General features: G+C 36.5%; 1 protein-coding gene across 3 annotated transcripts in view; it reads right to left on the reverse strand.

Annotated features, from left to right (window-relative positions):
• MAPRE2 (microtubule associated protein RP/EB family member 2) overlaps positions 1–21,887 on the reverse strand; it is a 140,958-nt gene that overhangs the window by 30,327 nt on the left and 88,744 nt on the right. For all 3 annotated transcript variants that reach the window (XM_019740828.2, XM_019740827.2, XM_019740826.2), the window contains 2 exons: positions 3,523–3,668; positions 113–326 (listed from right to left, as the gene is read on the reverse strand). In XM_019740828.2, coding sequence (XP_019596387.1) covers positions 113–326; positions 3,523–3,668 — 360 coding nt within the window. The remainder of the gene's footprint in view (positions 1–112; positions 327–3,522; positions 3,669–21,887) is intronic.

Here is a 21,887-nt window from a genome sequence, read left to right on the forward strand (position 1 = left end):
AGGCATTAAGATACTGACTGCTGGGGAGAATCAATTAAATATTGATTTAAGCATAGGAAGGCCTGAGACATTTTCTAAAATGGAAGTGACTCTGATTTCACTGTTACGATACCTGCTGTGGGGGAGTTTGCATGGTGAGACTTTTTTGGCAGGTTGAAGATCTGTTCTCCAGGGTCGGGGGGAGGAATTGCATCTTGCCCTTGTCGTGCTTCTACAGGATCATATTCCTTCCCATCGTAGTTAGCATCATAGAATTTCTTAAACCACTGAATAAAATCCAGGTTGTCCTGGAAACGCCCTTTCACTAGCTTCTCCACTGGAATTACCTGCAATATAAAATCACCATGTGAGTCACAAACCTCAGGTTTGTTTGCCTTTAATACAACTGAAGTGTTCCCGAAATATAACTATTTCCTACATGTCTGCAAATCATCACTACTGGTTTTCCCCCCAGCTTCTTAGCCAGTTGTACTCTGGAATTCACATAATTTTTTCACCATATTAAAGAAAAATGAAAATGTAACTAGTTCTCTTAGAATATTTAATACTTCTGAACAAACCAGACAGAATAAGGAATAACCTTAGCTGTCAATAGGGGCTGATCCTCTTTACAGTATGTTTATGGCCAAAGCGTCTCCCCCCAAAACATGGGCCTGGGATGTTGTGCTGTTTCAAGATTGATGGGTTTTCCTTATTTCTTTGTAACCCTTACTACTAGAAAGTGAGATTGAATAAGATTCAAATCAATGCAAACATATACCAATCTAAAGGTTCTTAGGAAACAAAATGAGCTTTCATGGAACTTATTTACAATGTAGAGAGAGGAGCACCAAAACAACTAACCACAATAATACAGGGCCCAGTAATTCGTGGGCTACACAGGAGTACAAGGGAGTGCTGAGGAAAAGAAATGGAGGCTGATTAGGGGAGTCATGGAAGGCACCCTGGAGAAGGAGGTGCACAGCATCCACCTCAACTTCTGAGTGGAATCTCAGCTTTTCCTTTCCTATTGGCAACGTAAAGAGCCAATCAGCATTCTCTTTAGAGGTCTTACAGGAATCTTCAGAATTATGACAGAAAAATACGTGGTGTGATTGCTTAGCTTTAATTCAGTGGGCAGCTATTTTTGAAGGAAAACGGAAAGGTGCCTAGCTATCCAATTGCACCATTACCAGATTCGTACTTCCTCATCTTTGGGTTGGAATACTACTTGACTGTGAGCCACGAGAGTTACAAGGCGAGGGAGGGAGTCAGATCATGTGTAGGCGAGTGTGTGTGAACGTGAGATTCAGACAAGAAACCCAGGGTTCCAAGAACGCAGCTTCATTGTGTAATGATATGAATGGAAACTATAAATGAAATTTTCATCAAGGCTTTGCCACCTTAGGAGCTATATACTATTGATATCCTAAAATGGGTCACCAGGACCACTTTAAAAAAGTGGAAAGACCTCAAATATCAGTGACAACTTGAAAGAAAACGACAACAACAAAAAAACGGAAGCATTTTAGGTCACCCATTAAACTACAGCATTAGCAATACATTTTTCAAAATTGTTTGTTTATGAAGCTAAAATGGAAACTAAGTCAACTGTACAACGAAATAAAGAGAAGCAAACTTTTGAGGAGACCACATTTTTCATGAATACTCTTTCAGTAAAGACTTGGGTGCTGAAACCTTTTCTCCTCTCACTCTCCCAAACTTCAGGGAAGTCTGCCCAACAGAAAGAATTCCTTCCACATGTGCACTTAATTGACTTTTCATTTTACTATTGAAATATTTTCAAGTCTTCTGATTTATAGGTTTTGTTTATGCTGATAGTGATTGTTTAAGAAAGTACCTTCTTAGAGCGTTAACGCCCTTTAATGAACAGACTACTCACTATACTTTGCTTCCTGCCAAACATGAAAATTTACAAACAGTTTTAGATGATGGTGCTACGTTAGCTGTTCAACGTAGGCACTTCCGTTGACTTGATTTTACATTCCCTATCAAAATGAAAGTTCTAGGGGCGTAAGTTCAAAATCTGAGGTGGCAAGCAAATCTTTGCACAGAAGCTTCCCATGTGCTGTCAGGTGATGACAAATACGAACAGGGACCATGTCTCTATCCAAGGACCTGTGAGTAGAATCATAGCATATTTAGCTAGAAAGGCCAACAAAGGTCACCAAGGCCAATCTCCCTCCACAACAAGAATTTTATCTTCAGTATTCTTAACATTGGCTCATCCCCTCTGTGTGTGTATACTTCCAGAGAGATATGGAGCCCTCTAATTTGTTGTATAGCAAGTTCCCAATAAACATGTGAATGGCTGTTTCTGTTTCTTTTCAGTTTAGAAGCATGTATTGAAAAATGGATGAAAATGCCATAAGTGATGCTGCTTGTAAGTAAGGAGAACCTGTATAGCTCTGGGTTTGAAGGAGCTAACTGAAAATTAACCACAGCAAAGAATGTAAAGTTGAAAATAATTAAAAGGGTTAAGCTGTTAAAGAGCATATGTTTTGAAATAAAAATTCTAAGAAAACAAGATTTTAATGATACTTAGATAAGAATGTTTTGATTTAGGAAGACATTAACTGCATTAAATTAAAAGTATATACAGCTTACCAAACTTTTCTCTTTTTCTTTAACCTCTATCTCTTAATAACCCAGGATTTTATTTTTTATTTCCATAGCCTATTTATTGCTATTATCTATGCAAAGAAAACTTTTCCATTGCTGGTTGATTTCTTTTCTCTTATTCAAAATTCATTTCTTTCCAAGACTATTCCCTCTAAGAGATATATCCTAAAGAAATAATATGAATTAAGTATGTATCTGAATAGCAGGAAACATGCAGATTGAGTGGACTTTTGCAATGGCCCATTATTGGAGTAGAGGGAGGACTCCAGTCTAACTCCATTTGTATCACTCGAGGACAAAATTATAAAATTCAAAGGGGGAAAAAAGGACAATTTTTGGACACTGACTGAGAATCTGAGTGTATACACGATGTCGGACACTTTCACATGAATTCTCTCACTTTAACTTCATAACCACAGGGAAGGGGATTTTTGTCCTATTTTATAGATAGTTAAACTTGGACTCAAGGAATTTAAATAACTTGCTCAAGTCATGGAGCTGGGATTCAAACCCATGCTGCTTCCACTGTAACATGCTGTTTCTCCAAAGGAACAAAGAACCAGAGAGGCATCCGGCAAATATAAAAATTTGTCACTTACAAAGTACTAAATTTACAAAGTGCTAAAACAGAATAACAACATTTTTAACATTTGTAATTCCTGGTAGGGTTTTTAGTCTAATGGCTACAAGTTTAGAAATCTCCTTAAATAAAAACCTCATACAAATATGGGGAGTTAGGGTTGATGCCTTAGCTATGTACAGACTCCAGCCTACTGTTGAGATATCAAGATATACCCCATTGATATACATTTTTATTTTTTTTTATTTTTGCATTTCTGCACAAAAACAATTTTAAGGAAAGAAAATGGCATTTAATGGAGGTACAAGTTAGTCTCCTACCTTATCAACATTCATTCGCTTAAATGACGCTTGCAGAAGTTTAAAATTGTGAATATACTCATGCTCCAACTTTGCTTGAAATTTTACTTTCTTCAAACTAATGCAGCCTGGAAAGAGCATGTCCATGAACTGGCAATAGGCCGCTCCTGGAAAGAGAAAAGAAAAGTACTGGCGTGAGTCTGACTGTCCCCGGGTATGAACGACGACTGCTCGGCAGGAAGGAGCTGTCATCAGTCAGAGCCCTCCAGGCCACGTGTGCCCCTCTCCTCACCACACTTACACCTCCTTGCCCACCGGGGCTGGGTGCCGGAGGGAGGGGACAGTGCTTCAGTGCAGCTCCTGCCACGTCCCCATTCCTAACTACTGCAGTATTGACGTTGCATTCACCAAAGAGCCTCAACAGATTCCACGAACAATGAACAGAATCTCAGACATTAATGTCAAGGAAACTGGGGTAAAATAAACTCTTCCCACCTTCTACCAGAAAAAAAAAGAAATGTATTTTTTCTCTTCCATTTAGCTGCTCCTTGATCCAAGTCATCAAAATATATAAATGTAAGATAAAAATAGAAAATTGCAACATGAGAAAACTAAAGTTTTCACGAAATGTGTAGCTCAAAAAATACACATATGCCCAGGCTGGTTTGTTTTTTTTTTAATTCCATCTTACACAATGTCTTAGGTGAAACTATAACTAAACCATCTAATACCAAAAAACAGTTGTATACAAATTTAATTCCAGTCCGAAGGAATGGGGTTCCTATACTAATATGAAGGATGAAGACACAGAGACTCTGAAATTTACAGAAATTCATTGTCATGCTGTTTATGACTGAGAAATAAAAATTACAGAAATGATCAATGAGTCCCCTGGGGAAACAGCCACAGAATAAAGGGTTTATTAGTTAAGTCTTTGATTTTCTTATGAAGAACTCTTAGGTCATGACAGTTTCAAGTAAAAATCCCAGCTAGATCATGTTTGCTGATTCAAATCTTCTTTATATTAAGGCCTAAAGGCATTTAGAAAAAGAAACTCAAAGCCAGAACGATTATTTTTCTTTTACAAGGAGGGAGAGCAACTGAGTGGCAAAAAGTGGAACAGGCGACCATTTTTGTGTTCTCTCTTCTTTGGTTTTTTAAGTCTCTTGGTCCATTCCTATAATGTGCCAATGACAGGCCTTTCTGGAATATGAGGGCTCCTTTCATCCTTTGGTATCAAGGTTTCTATGAGAAGCTTTTCATTCCATTCCAGTGACTCAACTTTACATAGGAAGAACCTACTTGGTCTCTTATGTCAAATTGATGTTGAGCATCCTTTACTGAGATAGGAATCCAAGATAAGAGGCAATCAGTCATCAGGGATCTAAGGGCTGCTAGAGCAGGAAACGGTGGGGCAACTCATTCATAGATAAGAGCATAAAGTGATGAAATATAGGCTACCAGTATGTCCTGCAGAATCTTGGTATCTGATGCTTCGCCTTAGATGCCAGTACCCTGAATAATAACTAGTCCATCTCTAGTCAAGCGGATGGGTTCTCTTAAACACAAGACAAAATAAAACAAACAAAAACAAAAAACATCAGAGGATGTAAGAGAAACATCATGAACTCAGGAGTGGGGGATGGGGGTGGGGAATGTTCTTAAAATCATCGTCCAATTATTCAGCTCTTCCTTTTGAAGAGCCACCAGATGGAGCAAATTCCAGTAACCACCTCAACATTATTTTTATAGAAATGGGTGTATCTAAATACAACGGTCTCATTACCTGCTCTCTCAAGAGTTACTTTCAACTTTTGTAGAGTTTAGCACAAAATTTACCTATGGTGACCCAGGAATCTATGTGTTCTGACAAAGCAACCAACCAAATCACTCACTTTCCAAATGTAAAAATTATAGCTTTGGGGGAAAAAAAACCCACCGAACCCCCAACTTCAATAGAAGGAGGAAGGAAAGGAGAGAGGCAAGGAAGGTATGTGTGAAGTAGAGAAGGAAGGCAGGCTTGTCTCTAGTTTTCATCCAGAGAAAACCACTGTTTATGTTCTGGTATGTACTTTTTTCTTTTTCTTTTTTTAATGTAACAGACGATGATTCCCTTTCTGAGTCATATAATATTCTCTACTGACATTTTTAATGGCTTTCTGATCTTTACATCATGGTTAGCAACTTTCCCAAACCAAGATTACATAAATATTCACATGTATTTTCTTCAAAGACTTTTATGATCTCAAGTTTTACATTTCCATTCTGAATCCATGTGGAGTTTATTTTGGTCTATGATATACAGGATGGTTCTAATTTTAGTTATTGCAAATGTTAGAGGAAATCTGTCATTTTTGACTCCCCAGCATTTGGACACCTTTCTGTTGGAATTGATGCTACCGAGCCCTGCCTTCCACCACTGTAAAGGGGGCAGACACCCCTGTCTCCATACCCAGCAGAAAAGATTCAAGCTTGTGACCTAGGCTCTGCATTTGGATGTTCCTACCTGGGTCTCGGAGTCTTGAGGGAATGACAACAACACACAGGGACCATGAGAATTTAGTCTCGGTGGCAGGGGTGGGGTCTGGAGTTCTGAAGCCGTGACAGCAGCAAAGTGGCATCCTAGCCATCATAGCCCAGTGGTACAAGGCAGGCCCCATTCCTAGCTCCTTAGCATCTTTTGGTTGCTGTCATCTTCTGAGCTTCCCTGGTTTCCCACTGATGCTGAGTTACCCAATATCCTTCCTTTAAATTCAACTTCTACCCAGCTTGCCAGGATTATTTTCTGCTATTCCCAAAATACCAACTGATAAAGTTAGCTAAGTGTTAAACACCATTATTTCACCAATGATCTATACTTTTCCCATGGAGAAGAAGTATCTTTACTACATATTACTTTCCTAATATATGCACTTAGGATTTTTTTCTAGAGTTTAATTCTTTTTGTCTGTCCCTGTGATAGTTATACACTCTTCATTATTTAAATATTATGTATTACTATCTCTGGAATAATTTCCCTCTTCTTTTTCTCAGACATTTCCTAAGTTTTCTCCTGCATTTATTCTTTCCATTATATTTAAAATTTGTCATTCATGGCATATAGAAAATAGATTTGCTTTAAAAATTAGTCACTTACTATTTAATAACAGAGCTTTACTAAGGTATAATTCACATATCATAAAATTCAACCTTTAAAAGTATAGTTAGTGGTTTTTATTATAATATACTCACAGAATTATGCATCTATCACCACTAATTCCAGAAGATTTTAAATTACCCCCAATAGAAACTCCATACCTATTAGCAGCCATTCTCTATTCTCTTCTACCCCCACACTCTGGTAACCACTAATCTATTTTCTGTCTCTATGGATTTGTCTAATCTGGACATTTAATATAAATGGAATCATGAAACATGTGGTCTTTGTGTCAGGTTTCTTTCCCTTAGCAAAAATCTTTCAAGGGTCATTCATGTTGCGGTGTGTATCAGAACTTTATATTCCTTTTAATGTTTGAATAATACTCCATTGTAGGAATACACAACTTTATTTATCCACTTGACGTTTGGGTTGTTTTCACTTTTGGGCTATTAGGAACAATGCTGCTACCGTGTTCCCCCGAAAATAAGACCTAGCCAGACCATCAGCTCTAATGCATCTTTTGGAGCAAAAATTAATGTCAGACCTGGTATTATGTATTATATTATATTACATCATATTATATTATATTATACCCAGTATTATATATTATACCTGGTATTATATTATAGTATATTATATTGTATTATATTACATTATATAAGACCTGGTCTTATAGTAAAATAAAACGGGTCATACATTAATTTTAATTTTTGCTCCAAAAGACACATTAGAGCTGATGGTCCGGCTAGGTCTTATTTTCGGGGAAACACGGTATGAACATTTGTGTACAATGTTTTACATTGACATAAGTTTTTAATTCTTTTGGGACATATGGTAACTATGTTTAACACTGACAAACTGTATTCCACAGCAGGTATACCATTTTATATGCCTACCAGCAATGTATGACGGTTCCCATTTCTCTTCATCTTCTTACTGTCTTTTTTATTCTAGTCACCCTAGCAGGCGTAAAGTGGTATCTCATCATGGTTTTGATTTGTTTTCCCTGGTGACTAATAATGTTTAACATCTTTTTCATATGCTTTTTGGCCATTTGTACATCTTTGTTTATGTAAGTCCTTTGCATAATTGTGAGAAATGTTTATGCAAGTCCTTTGCCCATTTTAAAATTGGATTATTTATCACTTTATTGGTAAGTTGTAAAAGTTCTTTATATATTTCTATGTCTTTTAATCAGATATCTGATTTGCAAATACTTTCTCCTATTCTGTGGATTGTCTTTTCATTTCTTTATGATACCCTGTGAAGCACAAAAGTTTTAAGTTTTGATGACGTATAATTTATCATTTTCTTTTGTCACATCTAAGAAACCATTGTCTAATCCAAGGTCATGATGATTTACACCTACACTTCTTCTAAAAGTTGCATAGTTTTAGTGCTTACATTTAGGTCATGATCCATTTTGAATTACTTCTTGTATATGGTATGAGGTTTGGGTCCAACTTCATTATTTTGCATTTGACTATTCAGTTGTCCCAATACCATTTGTTGAAAAGACAATTCTTTCCACTGTTTAATTGTCTTGCACTCTTATTGAAAATCAATTAACTACAGATATTCAGGTTTATTTATGGGCTCTCAACTCTATTCCATATATGTCTATCCTTATGCCTGTAATATGTCTTGATAACTAACTATAGCTTTGTAATCAGTTTTGAAATAAAAAACAGAAATCCTCCAACTTTGTTCTTCGTTTTCAAGACTGTTTCAACTATTCTGGGCCCCTTGTATTTCAACATTAACATTAATATTAGCTCATTGATTTCTGTATAAAGGCAGCTGAAATTTTGATAGAAACTGAACTGACTCTAGAAATTAACTTGGGGAATACTGTCATCTTAACAATATTAAATCTTCCAATCCATGAACATGGGGTATCTTTCCACTTATTTAATTTCTTTCAATGATGTTTTAAAGTTTTCAGTATATGTCTTGTACTTTTGTCTAATTTATTACTACTTTATTCTCTTTAATAATGTTGTAAGTGGAACAGTATTATTTTCAGATTGTTCACTGTTAATGTACAGAAATATGTTTGATTTTTAGATATTCATTTATCCAACAACCTTGCTTAACTCATTTATATTAGTTATAGTAGTATTTTTGGATTTCTTAGGATTTTTCTACATACAAGATCATGACAAACATAGTTTTAGTTCTTTTCGAAACTGAATGCCTCTTATTTCTTTCTCTTGTCCAATCGCCCTGGCTAGAACCTGTAGTACAAAGGTGAATAGACGTGCTAAGTGTGAACATTCTTCTCTTATTCCTGGTCTTAGGGGGAAGTATCTAGTTTTTCTCTGCCTAGCATGATGTCAGCTGTGGATATTTCATAGACAGCATTATCAGACTGAGGGAATTCCCTTTTATTCCTACTTTGTTTAGCGTTGTCATGAAAGGGTGTTGAATTTTGTCAAATGCTTTTTCTGCATCTACTGAGATTACCATGTGGCTTTTGTCCTTTATTCTATTAATACGGTTTATTAATAGAATATGGTAGCTCTTCATATGTTAGAACAAGCTTGCATTAATTCCATTTGATCATGGTATATAATCCTTTTAATATGTTGCTAGATTTATTCTGCTAGTATTTTGTTGAGGATTTTTGTGTCTATATTCATAAGAGATATTAGTCTGTAGTTTTCATATAAATCTTTGTTTGGTTTTGGTATCAGGGTAATACTGGCCTCACAGAAGAGTTGGAAAGTGTTCCCTCTTCTTATTTTCTGGAAAAGTCTGTGAAGGATTGGTGTTAATTTTTCTTTAAACATTTGGTACAATTCCCCATTGAAGTCATCTGGGCCTGGACTTTTCTTTGTGGGACTTAAAAAAATTACTAATTCAATCTCTTATTATATAGGTCTATTCAGAATTTCTTTTTTTTCTTAAGTTGCAGTATTTTATGTTTTTCTGGTTGGTTATCCACTTCATTTAGGTTATTGAAAGTTATTGATTTTTAAACATTTATTTCATAACTCATGAGTTATAATAAATTTTCAGTTGTTTCTTTTTGGTTTCCTAGGGAGAAATCATAATGTATAAAATGATACATTTGTTGTACTATATATGTATATATATTTATATATACACTTCTTTTTCTTTAATGAGAATACCTCATGTTTGTCCTCTAAGTCTGTTAATGACCACTGATTTATGACACTAAGGAAATATTCTTCTATTTTAAGTTTTACTGAGAGTTTTTTTTATTAGGAAGGGATACTGAGTTTTATCAACTACCTATTCAACCACCATGGAGATAAAAATGTTTTCCTCCTTTGATCTATTAATATAATTAATCATATTCATCAATTTTCTAATGCTGAATCACCTTTGCATTCCTGGAATAAGTCCTACTTGGTGATGTTTACTAAGCTTTCATGGTGCTCGTTTAGATTCACAAATACTTTATGATGTTTGCACCTCTACTTATGAGAGTGTCTGCAACTGTTTTTGTGTGCTTTTGTCTTCTTTTCTTATCATGGTTCTTTAAAGTTTAAAATATAAATTGGGAAACTTGCCATATTTTTTGAGGGTCTAAAAGCTTGATCACTACAGTAAAAAAAATTTGGGGGCGGGGGTTGGAATCCTAACTGCACAATTTACTACTTGTAAGCTCTGGGCTTTTCACACCTTCCCTGTGCATTTCAGAACCACATGAGAGTCACATAAGAGGACTAATTTTTTTCAATAAGCTATGTAGAAAGGGTAGATCATATTAGTGTTTCCAGTAAATGGTATATTACATAATATTTTAGGTATAATATCACATGTTTTATTTTCTAGAATCAAAGGAGCCCCTGAGAATTTTCAAGAAACATCTTATTGACTTTGGGAACTATGCCGAAGATTTATTGCTAATGTCCCTGGGTATGTCCATTTGAGCATTTTCAACTCTGCTTCTCCAAATCTCTAATCCTTGAGATACATCACGAAAAGGACACCTTGAAGTTATTTTTTGCTAGTAAGAACATCACCAAGGGTTTCGCTCGGGCAGAGAACCACACTAAGGCATCAACACCTGAACGAGGCTGTTGTCTTCCGATTCCTATCAAAGGCCAACCTCAACCCTCCATTTGTACTCGGGATCACATCTCCGCTCTCCTCATGGGTGTCACTCTTGCAACTATCCTCACTCTCTTTTGCAGCGCCCATTTTTCTTCAGATGGATTACTCTGAAAGCATGCAAACATGCTCTCGTATCATCTGACTCTGACAAAAATCAAATAAAATAATCTTCCTTAATTTCACATCATTCTTTAGCTACTGTACCATTTAGTCCCTCCTATACACAGCAGAACTTGACAAAATTGTCCCTATTTCCACTGAAACCAATCCAATTGTCTTGCCATCTGACCATGGTCAAGGCCTTCAAGAGCTTCTCTGTTACAGAATCTAAGTCACTTTTCTTTCTTCATCCAACTCAACCACTGAATAGCATTTGGCCCTATTACCGACTCCCTCCTTCTTGAAATTCTGTATTTTCTTCCTTAATCAGATAAACTGGGCTCTAATTAACTGGAAAGTTCAGGAATAATTGCCATTGTCTTGGAAGTCTAGCGAGCCAAAAACTAGAATGTTCCTCATTGACAGGTGTACAGATTTTGGGGTCATTTCATTAACCTTGCAATAATGTGGTCTATATTTTGCACTGATTCCACTCATCAAATGATGCCAAGGTTACCATTATTGGGATCATGTACCACCCCTTGCTAAAGACACTACATTGGTTCCCCATGAAATCACTGTTAACACCCAAACTCCTTTCTTGGCGTATAATCCTTTGTCCATCTCTCCCCCGCCTAACCTCCCTTTAGGAAGCTCCTTTCACACTGGCTTCCTTGTTGTTCCTAGAACACTTGAGGTTTGTTTCTGCCTTTACACAGGCTGGTTCCTCTCAAACTTCACATTCTTTTCGCCATTCATATCAAGGGTTAGATGTCACCTCCTCAGAGAGGCCTTCCCTTACCAGGTCATCTGAAGTGACTGTACTGTCATTCTTTACCACCTCATCCTGTTTTAAGTCTGGTATTTGTTAATTCATATGTTGACTTGTGGTTTAGCTTCCCTTACTGGAATGCAGGTTTTAAGAGAGCTTGAACTTATCTGTCTTGGTCCCATCTATATCCAAGCCTGGTACCAGGCATAGGGTGGGCTTCAATGAATACCTGTTGTAATGAATGAAGGCTACAGGTTGTGGCAGTTGAACCACAACAAGGGCTGGTAAATAACAGCATTCTAATGTTACCAAAGTCCCAAATAAGAGGTATTACTTGAAGGGTTTCTATATATTCTTTTAAAAATTGATGGAGTATAAATAAATTGAAACACACACACACACACACACACACACACACACACACACACCCTAATGAAAACAAGAACCACTCTGGAAATCAAGTTCTACATAAAAGAAAGATAAACTTCAAAAGGCTAAATATAAAACACTTAGGTAAAAGCAATCCTAATTGTACAATGCTGTGCTCACCAACAGATTAATTATGATGGGCTATGCTCTGAACCCATTAACTCAAGGTGCTACTGCAGTTATGAAAGTCAACAGAAATCTAGAAATGATCAGGAAGTAAGTATAAAAAAGGAACACACTCTGCCTTTGTACAGTGCCATGCTATGTCTGCACTTATAGCCTCAAGAATGGCTTTAGTTCTTATACATCAAAAGTGACATAGTGGAGCTGAAAAGTTTGGGGAAAGGAGTTCAAATCAAACAGGTAGGGCACTGTATGAAGGCAGAACTCTAAAGGGTCTATCCAGACTCAGATGATGGATAAATAAAGGGGGTTTATGACTTAAGTCTATGAAATCATAAAAAGCATAAGACAATCTCATTTTTTTATCAGATTTCAGGACTTCAACAGAATATTAGGATAAATGGACATTTTTCAAAAGAAATTTTCATGTAACAAAAAGGAAATATTAGTAATAATAAATTTATAGAATATATTATGCCAAGAGATATAAGAAATGAAAACATCCATATTTGTGTAAAATCTGTGAATGCTTTCATATCTATTTTTAATATTCTGAACCCCACAGAGGTATTATTATCACCTATTTTACAGATATGGGAACAAGGCTCAGCTAAACACATAACAGAAGTAGAATTTAAACTCTGATCTGAACTTCAATTTTTTAAAAAAAATGCTCCTCTTCTCTATGCTGCTCCTAGGAAATAAGAAGCTTGAAAATTCAAAGGTTCAAAAAAAGTTTTAGAAAAATTTCTAGATTATAAGGAGTTACAAAGGAAACTGGAAAAGAACATATAAACCTTTCAAACTGATATCAGGGGCATCAGCTTTATCTTTCCTGTTCACAAGAGAATCTGGAGCTGGATAGATCCTTTATCTGTTCCAATGTCATTGTTTTATATTTTAGTATATATACTTAAAGAATTTCATTTTATATACAGAGAGCATCAAAAATACGTATGAATATTTTAAGAAAGGAAAAAACTGTATTAAAATTACACTGATGATAACCACTTTGAGCACCTCTTGTAACTGCAGAAGTCAAACGTGACTCGTATTCATCTTTTATTATTGGTATACATTGAGTATTACAATTTTAGTAGTTTTTTACTTTCTTAAAATGTGTATATATATATTTTTTACACCCTCTGTATGTATATAATGTGTGCGTGTGTATTCATATATATATATATAAATAAAATAAGCATTTCATCTCCATCTACACAGACACACACATATATATATATTACATATTATTGCTGTCAAAATCTCACAGCAACTTTCCCAGAAATGTGATATAATCTGTGGAGAACACATGAAGCTATATTAGGTTCTGCCACAAACAGCTACTCAAATTGCCCATCTGAATTTTCCACAGGCCAAGGAACTATTATACAGAAATGCTTATATCACTGAGGGACTTAAGTTACAACTTTCCACAATCTTATTTGGTATTGATGAAGGGTCAGAAGCAAAGGAGGACAACCTTAATGTACTGGATGCATCTATGAAATTATATCTTTCATTACAGGAATCATCACACGTAAATATGATTTATAAAAAAGCTATACTCTCAAGCTAATATCAATGAGGGCCAGCGAGGGGGTAGAAGAGAGACTAAGGATAAAGAACCCGAACGTTGTTTCTTGGATCTAAGTCGTAATCAGCCTGAATAAACTGTGACACGTCATTGCACCCCTCTAAGTCAATAATTTTCCTCTCTGCAAAATATCAGGTTTGGATAGATCTCTGAGCTCTAAAATGAGATGATGCTCTAATTCTCAATCTTTCACCAACTTCTCTTGTAAGGAATGCATGATATTTCTGCTAATGTGGAGATAATGCTTCACCTTCATATGACTAAGACTTTTGCTCATGCTCTTGCTTCTAGCCAGGACCATCTCCTCATAGTTCCTATAAGAGACACGCGCACACAGCTGTCTGCGGAGAGAGACGCCAAGGAGCACCCACCCACTCACGCTCTTTCCAGATGACAGGTCTGGTGATCCTGTCTTCCATGTACTCTTCTTTGAGCTCTTGATATTTATATACTCAGCAACATAACCATATTTTCTGTCATCTTCAGTAGTTGAATATTAAGTATCTTTCACATTAGAGATATCTTTCATATTAGAATTAGAATTTAACTGAATATTAAATAGCTTTTCTATTAATCGCAAAATCTTCCAGCTCTATTTTCGCTTTCAGCCCTGTCTTTCCTTGAAGTGATCTTACTGCAGATACACGTCTGTTACCAAGGCCCAAACCTCATGGTGAAGGCAGTATTCCCCTTTGGGAAATCAGGGCTTCCTAACAAGGAAAGTAAGACTGCAAAACACAGGGTTACCCATTTCCAACACGTCAGCAGAAATCTCTCTACCTATACAAACACAAGGCTTGAAGAGCTTATTGGCAATTGTGAAATAATGCTTTGAAACATTAATATTTTAAAGGATTTTAAAACACCAAAGTTCAACTGTATTTTTCTAATCCAACAAAAATATGATGAAATTAGAGGTAGCTCTGTGTTGTTTTCATAGGCATCTTTCACATTCCTGGCATGAACAGAAGCTTGATAGCTTCAGTTACCACAGTATTATTTAACTCTGTTCCAGTGAACTTAGGACACTGTCTACTTCACCTGCCTGAGTCACAAAAGCAAAAAAGAAAGATCTTGAGTTCAGAAATCTGGTTTCAACTGAGCTTGTTCCCTGCAATTCCCACGGTCCTCAACTGAGCTTCCTGCTTCTTCCACACTGCTTGGAGTTATGTCAGAAACTTTTTATCCTTATTTTAAATAAGTCCCCAAGACAAGTAGCTTTCAAACTGATTCCATGAAGAGGAAAAGGAGTAATAACCAGCGGGAAGATTTCGACTCCCGCAGACACAGACAGAGAAGGCTTCTGTGAGTTGTGCAGAGTGCTGAAAAGCACCCCATCCTTTCCCTTCTCCACATAGAATAAGCTGTCAAAGGACATTTTCATCTCCTTTCCTTTATAGAAAAAGAAATAAGCCAGCAATCATTATTCAGGGAGATGGATTTTTAAGGGTATCAGCAGATATATTAAAAGCCCTTGGCACTCCCTTTATTTGGGCTTTCATCTGATATATGCCCTCAAGTTCTTACTGATTCATACGATATAAAATCTGTTTAAGCATCTTCTAAGGCTGCAGCAAATTACGGTTCAAGGTACCAACATTCTTTGTTCACAACCTGCCTTCAAGAACCAAGAATACTTTTTAAAAAATAACGTTGCCTTTAAACTTGGAGACCAATGTTAAAAGTGAGAGCTGCCATAGAGAAAACTGATCAGATATTAAGATCAATGTACTGAGTTGATTTAAAAGTGCTTTTTCATCAAAAGGCAATAGAAGAATGAAGACTATTTTCCTCTATCTTTTTAAAGGAAATTTCAACATTGTAAAAATCTGGATACCAATAGCCCTTGATTACGATTTAGGTACCAATATTTTTATTAAAAAGTAAATTTTAGAGAAATATCTGGATTATGACAGAAATGCATAATACTCAGAAGAGAGCTGATATATTAAGAGCGGTATTAGTGAAAATAATTTTCATAGAAATGACTATAACTCTGAGTAGAAAACTAAAATATAAAGAACACTGAAGTATAAATGGACTACTTACAATTGTTTTATTCAATTAAATCATAATTACCCTATAACTTGTCACCTTGTGTTTTAATGCTTTAGGAAAAAAATACAAAACTTCAAGTCTGCCTGTTGATACAAAAAGATTAAGCCAACTGAAAGATTAAAGAAATGGCAGGTGAAGAATTATCTTGTTGTTTTGGAAGATTTCATCTACTAATTGATGACCCAGTGCTGGGTGCTCAGTTTCACTTCTAGTTAGTTTCTAACATCGGTGATTTCCTTTAGGGTAATGTGCTCATCAAATTTTACCAAAACAAACTCTGACGTACCCAGCTTTGCATAATAAGATTTGGTTTCTACATGGGAATCAAGAATGAAGTAAGTGGGAGAGGCACTTGGAGCACAGGCAGGAACGGTGTGCAGGACAAAATGTCACTGGCTTCCAGGGAGTCTGATACTGAAACTGGCAGCGAGATGTCCCAAAGGTTGACGTCTGAGAACAGGGCTAAAGTTAGAATCTGGCATTCCAGATAAAGGAGAAAAGGAGGCACAAAAAGCCTTTATTACAAATGAAAAACAAGTTAGAATGGTACATATGAAACCCATTTTGAAGGGGTCAGTTTTCTCATTAGGGTCATCAAAATAGAAAGTTCTGGAAAGCTGTAATATAGGGGGATACAGTTTCTCTGTGTGTACTCATGTATTTTCACACAGTTGTTTGTAATACCTCCTCTACTTTAATGGACAAAGTGTTTTTGTTTTTTTGTTTTTTTTGAATTGCTGAAATTACACGATTGACTATGTAAAAATGAAAGATTTAAACTAAGAAAAGCTTTAGTAGAAGGCAAGAATCTGAAAAGATAAAATTCCTGTCTAATTTTTGTGGTTATAGGTCACTACTAAAGAAATGCCTATCTGTAGGAGTTATAGAAGGACATCACTTTGTTTATTAATCAATGAAAAACCAATAAACCAACAAATACTTATTGAGGAATATGATTTTACTCTTAAAGAACCCAGGAATTTAGTTTTGAAAGACTAGAGAAACATATATGGGAAAACAAACAAAAGTATAAAACAACTGTAAGTGCTAAACATATGGCAAAGACACATAAATACTAAAGGAGTTAGTTCAAAAATTTTGCCCAATTAGAAAAAAATTGCCCAATTAAAAACCCAAGAAAGAGTTATCAGTATTATCAAACAGATAAAATTGCATGGTTATTTCCAGTCCTCAAGGAACTTAACCTCTACTGCTGAGGTTATAAGTATTCAATGCCCCTAAAACCTTGCAGAACTCTAAAAATTCAAAAGAGGGAGAGCTCACATCTTGAAGATGATCAGGAAGAATAAGGTGAAAGGTGGCATTGGAGACGGCCCTTTAGAGGAGGCATTCCAAGCAAAGATAGAGCATTAGGACATCTGGTGAAAGATGAATTTGGGGAAATGTAGGCTACGGGTACGGGAGTAATGGGCATAGATGTTGGAAAGAAGGGTTACAGCCAGACTACTCATGACTTTAAAAACCGGGAAAAGAAGAAGCTTAATTTAATTTGGTAGGTAGTAGGGAACCAGGGTTATTTCTGGGCACAAGTATGTTTGGTGAGAGTGCCTAAACTATGACACTTGGAAACTCCAATTTTGAGACCATATCTATTTTAAGGGCAATTGTGATTTAGGGTAAGAAACCTAAAGCTTATACACTTTTTCCAGTTTCTCAGAGAACGTCTACTGAATCATTACCTATATCATTCTACCAACAGTTCTATGTACCAGGCCACTATGTACACTCCAAGCATTGTAGCTGATGAAGAGGCTTTTTTTTTTTTTTTTTAGTACAGTGTAAGATGTAATGATACGAACTGACCAGCACAAATCCACAGTCCATTTCTTCACAATGGACCACGCTCTCAAGGTTGCTCTTTTTGTGGAAGAGGTTACTGTCCCTGGGACTGGGGACTGGGAGCTCCAAGGTTCTTCCCAGATCTAAGGCACTTCACCTGCTCTTCAAAACTTGCAGGTGAGGGCTCCTTACTTATCACCACTCTCTACCTAAATCCAGCTCTCACCTATAACAATAACCTCCTCTGCTTACCAGAGGGAAGCACTGTGTCCCCACAGCTCCCTGAGAAGAGGTCTAGTGGCCAGATCAAGCCCAGAAGGCCAGGGGTAGTTCCAAAGGAAGCCCCCAGAGGAACTACCACATAACATTCGTGCACACTGTGGTACGTGAGAGTTATTTTTCTATAATGAATTGTTTTTTTTGTTTTTTTTTCTTCACAGGTTAATCTAAGCATTATTTTAGTATTAGGAGGAACCAAAATTAGTATGAAGAACGTACAAGTATTTACCTCAGGGATTCAATTATATGACTATAGGAGAAATAAAAGAAGAATGGAATTTTAGTTAAAAAGAAAGCAGGACAGTTTTTTTTTTAAAAAAACAGTAGATTTAAACATAATTATGTGTAATTTTAAGTTGACATACATGTTTTCATTAAAATTTGGCTTTCTTTAGTGTTCTATTGTTTTCCCATGAATTGAAAGTGGAGAATGATCCTCCTTTAGGAGAACGTTGGGAAACTGCAGGAAATTGTATTGGCATGAGTTTTACATTTACATGCTTCTTATTGTCAAATAATTTGGTCATAAAAGCTTATGAGTGTTAATACTTGGGTAAGAAGAAACCTTGGAAGGGAGAGAACAAAAAAAGAGGTACCTTGAAATCTGCCAGAATTATGTAATGGTGACAGGGCAGGAAAAAAAACAATATGCAGAGTGATGGTTATTTTAAGAGTTGCCAAGCAATTCAATTATTCTGTTTCCAGCTATGTAATTCTAACATGCCTAAGCATTTGACAAGTGACTTCTGACACTCTTATTTTATAGTCTACATGGCTGATAAACTGTAAATTTAAAAACACAAATCAGAAAAAAAAAAAAAACAAGTTTGGAAAAATGGTTTCCTTTGAAGAACAGCAGAACTTGAAGATACTTGGCTTAATCATCTTAGTTGTGTAGGAACTCATGGCCTACTAATGTTTCAGATATTCCCATGCACAGATGCCTATTAGTGTTATGTGCTGTCTGATAGTGAGACATGTTAGGTGTCTACTTTTGTCCAGGGGCCTTTTTCCACCTTTGCTTTGTACCTGGGTAACCTTAGAAAACAAAAACAATACCAAAAAACCCACAAAACTTGAATGCTCTGGATACAAATGTGTCAAGAAATTTGGTAGTAAAAGAATGGGTCCTAACTGGGTATTATCTGTATTATTTTTGAATATAGCTATAGCCCAGATCCTAGCCCACCATCTGACATACTGTAGGCACTCAATAAATAACTGCTGACTGCAGGAATATATAAAACAATATGCTAAACATCAAATCGTTATCTGAATGGCAACTTTACTCAAAATCTCCATCTTCCTCTTCTTGGCCCAAATCCTATCCTAGTTTGAACAGCATTTCAATTAAATCCCACTTCATAAGTATTTATTGCCCAGTCACTAAATTTGCATGGCTGCTTGGCCAAAGACCCAAACAAGGCTAACACAAGAATCTTTTCTAGACTGAAATAACCTGTCCTTCCTTTGAATACTACAGCTTTTATTACCCGAAACATCACTCTCCTCTTCCTGCGGTCTTCCATCCTAGTATGTTTCAGTCTTATGTATGCCTGTACATGCAGAAAACACTGTACCCTCTCTCCGCCTTGATCAAACATTTTCTGCCTTGAGTGTCCTCTGCCGCCTTTTACACTTTAATAGAAACTTCTGTTTCTTTAAAGTTTAGCCCAAACATCATCTCCTCGATGAAGTTTTTCTGTTCCTAGCATAGAATTAACTGTTTCACTTATACTGGCTACGGAAGCCCAACAGCAGTTTGACTTGCAGTTTAATTAGTTGATTGCTACGTAACTCTAAGACTGGGGATGGTGTCCAATTCATCTTTCTACTGTGCCAGCACAGTGTCTAGTATGACTATAAACCATTGGCTGCTCTAGAATCTTCACAAGGAAAAGGTTTAGGAACTGCCACCTGGCTGGATTTGGGAAGCGAATATGGGAACAAGAGCACAGAACTGGATGGGAAATGGGTGACTGTTCTTAAATGTTGCATTAGCTTGTTCCGTTATATAAGACTAAGAAAACATCAACTTTTCATTTTAAAAAGGAGTTGTAGAAGTAGTGACAGAGCCTCTTAGCATAGCTACTGCAATACCGGTTCACTGAACTGAATTCAATACATGGAAGACAGTGATACCTTGAGGCACAAATCCTTTGGGGGACCAAGCTCGTAATAAAACTGTTCTAGAAGATGCTTTATTTTTCTCAATAGCACAGGAAGGAGGCAATGAAGATGTGAAGTCCTCTCAGATACAAGCTTGTTAAAGGAAGCCTGGGTTCCACATGAGGAAAGGACCACATTCTTGGGATTCAAATGGTAGATTACGCACACAAGTACATGTGTGCATCTGTCATAAGGAGGCACTGTCCTGTTTAATGTTTCACTTGCCAGTAATTATTGTGATAAAGCCGAATAGCTCTTCCCCGACAGGTGGTGAAATCTCAGCGCCACCTCATCCTGCGTGGAGGGAAAGAGAGTTTGGAGCAGGAGAGGGAGCAAGGAGAACAGGCGCAGAGAAGGTAAGGCCCTTTCCCTACTCCTAGGTAGAGCAAGGAAGAGTTTTCTAAGACTGGGAACAAATGCCTGTGTGTTTCTACTAGTGTCTCACTACCTTTGGTAAGAAAGTTCTTGATGATGATGGTACCACTGGGTCACACACTTGTCATTCATAGAAGAATTACCAGGCATGTCCCATTTCTTCAGTTAGAATGTAATTTAATGGGTGGTGACATGGACTTCTTTTCTAACTCCTCTGTTTCTAAAGGTGATGTTCAATGGGTTCCTGATAATGGATATGGAAAATATCAGAAACGCACACATACGTATACTTTGTACCCTTTATCACAGCCACAGCTACCATACGCAGAACAAGGAGAACACAGGATCCAAGAAGACCCCCATTCTAGCCTCAGCTATGAACAGTTGGCTCCTCTGAGCTTTTATCCTCTTCTACAAAATAGGAATAAAGAAACTCCTTCTTCTGCATAGGGTTGTTATAAGAATTCAAGTAAATAATACTATAAAAGCATGCTGAAAATGGCAGAGAGATATATAAAGGTTGAGGCATTGTGACATGATTATGCCTCTAACATGTAAAACTATGTATTATGTGCCTGGTTAAAATAATCAGAGCGGTAAAAATGAATAGGATTGAACTGGATTGTTTCAAATATGAATTTCTAAAATACGTGTTTTAGATTCATAGGGCAAAGAATCAAAGAACAAAATGAGCTCCTTGGCCTCCCACTGCAAAGAAAGGGTATTATGAACACATTCCTAAGATCCTCCACTTTGTCTGCTGCAAAACATTTGAGGGTTTCTCCAGTTCTTAAGTCTTTCCCCAGATAAACATCTGAGGTGCTTAAGTAATCACAAATTCATTTATAAAAGGAAATGACTATTTTGCCCCAATTTTATACTCTTTCTGTTAAAGTCTTTAGATGATTAAAACTGAGAAGGAGAAAAGGGAAAGAAAAAAATAGCAATATGAATACAAAATAATGTTTTATAGGGAACATATCCATCATGTAAAGTAACTGACATCTTTAGAAAAATCAAAATAACTTACAATATGTTAGAACATATATTTTTTTTCTTGTTAAGATACTGGTTTTTATAGATGTTGGTGAACGACTTCAAAATAAACATATCGTCATATGCTTTAAAAGGAAGCATCTTATTATAAAACAAAGACAAAATCAGAAGAGAAAGGGCTCTAGGTTTCTGAAATTAGAATTATGAATTACAAATGAGACTTCAATCCACCATGTCCTTGGGCTCCAGCCCTGTTTCCTACACGCTTCACTGAGATTTCTGGGCCAAGGAGTCAGGGCTGCAGGCAGTAAAGCGGATGGAGTTGATCCTGGGGCTTCAGAGGTTCATTCATTTGTCTAAGCCCTATACCCTCATCAGTATCACCTTCATCACTCAGACCCACCCTATACTGGTTTGATGACCTGCCCATGGTACAAAACAGTTCTCAACTCTAGATTCACAAC

Source organism: Rhinolophus sinicus, linkage group LG09 (assembly GCF_036562045.2).
Source record: "Rhinolophus sinicus isolate RSC01 linkage group LG09, ASM3656204v1, whole genome shotgun sequence".
NCBI lineage: Eukaryota > Metazoa > Chordata > Mammalia > Chiroptera > Rhinolophidae > Rhinolophus > Rhinolophus sinicus.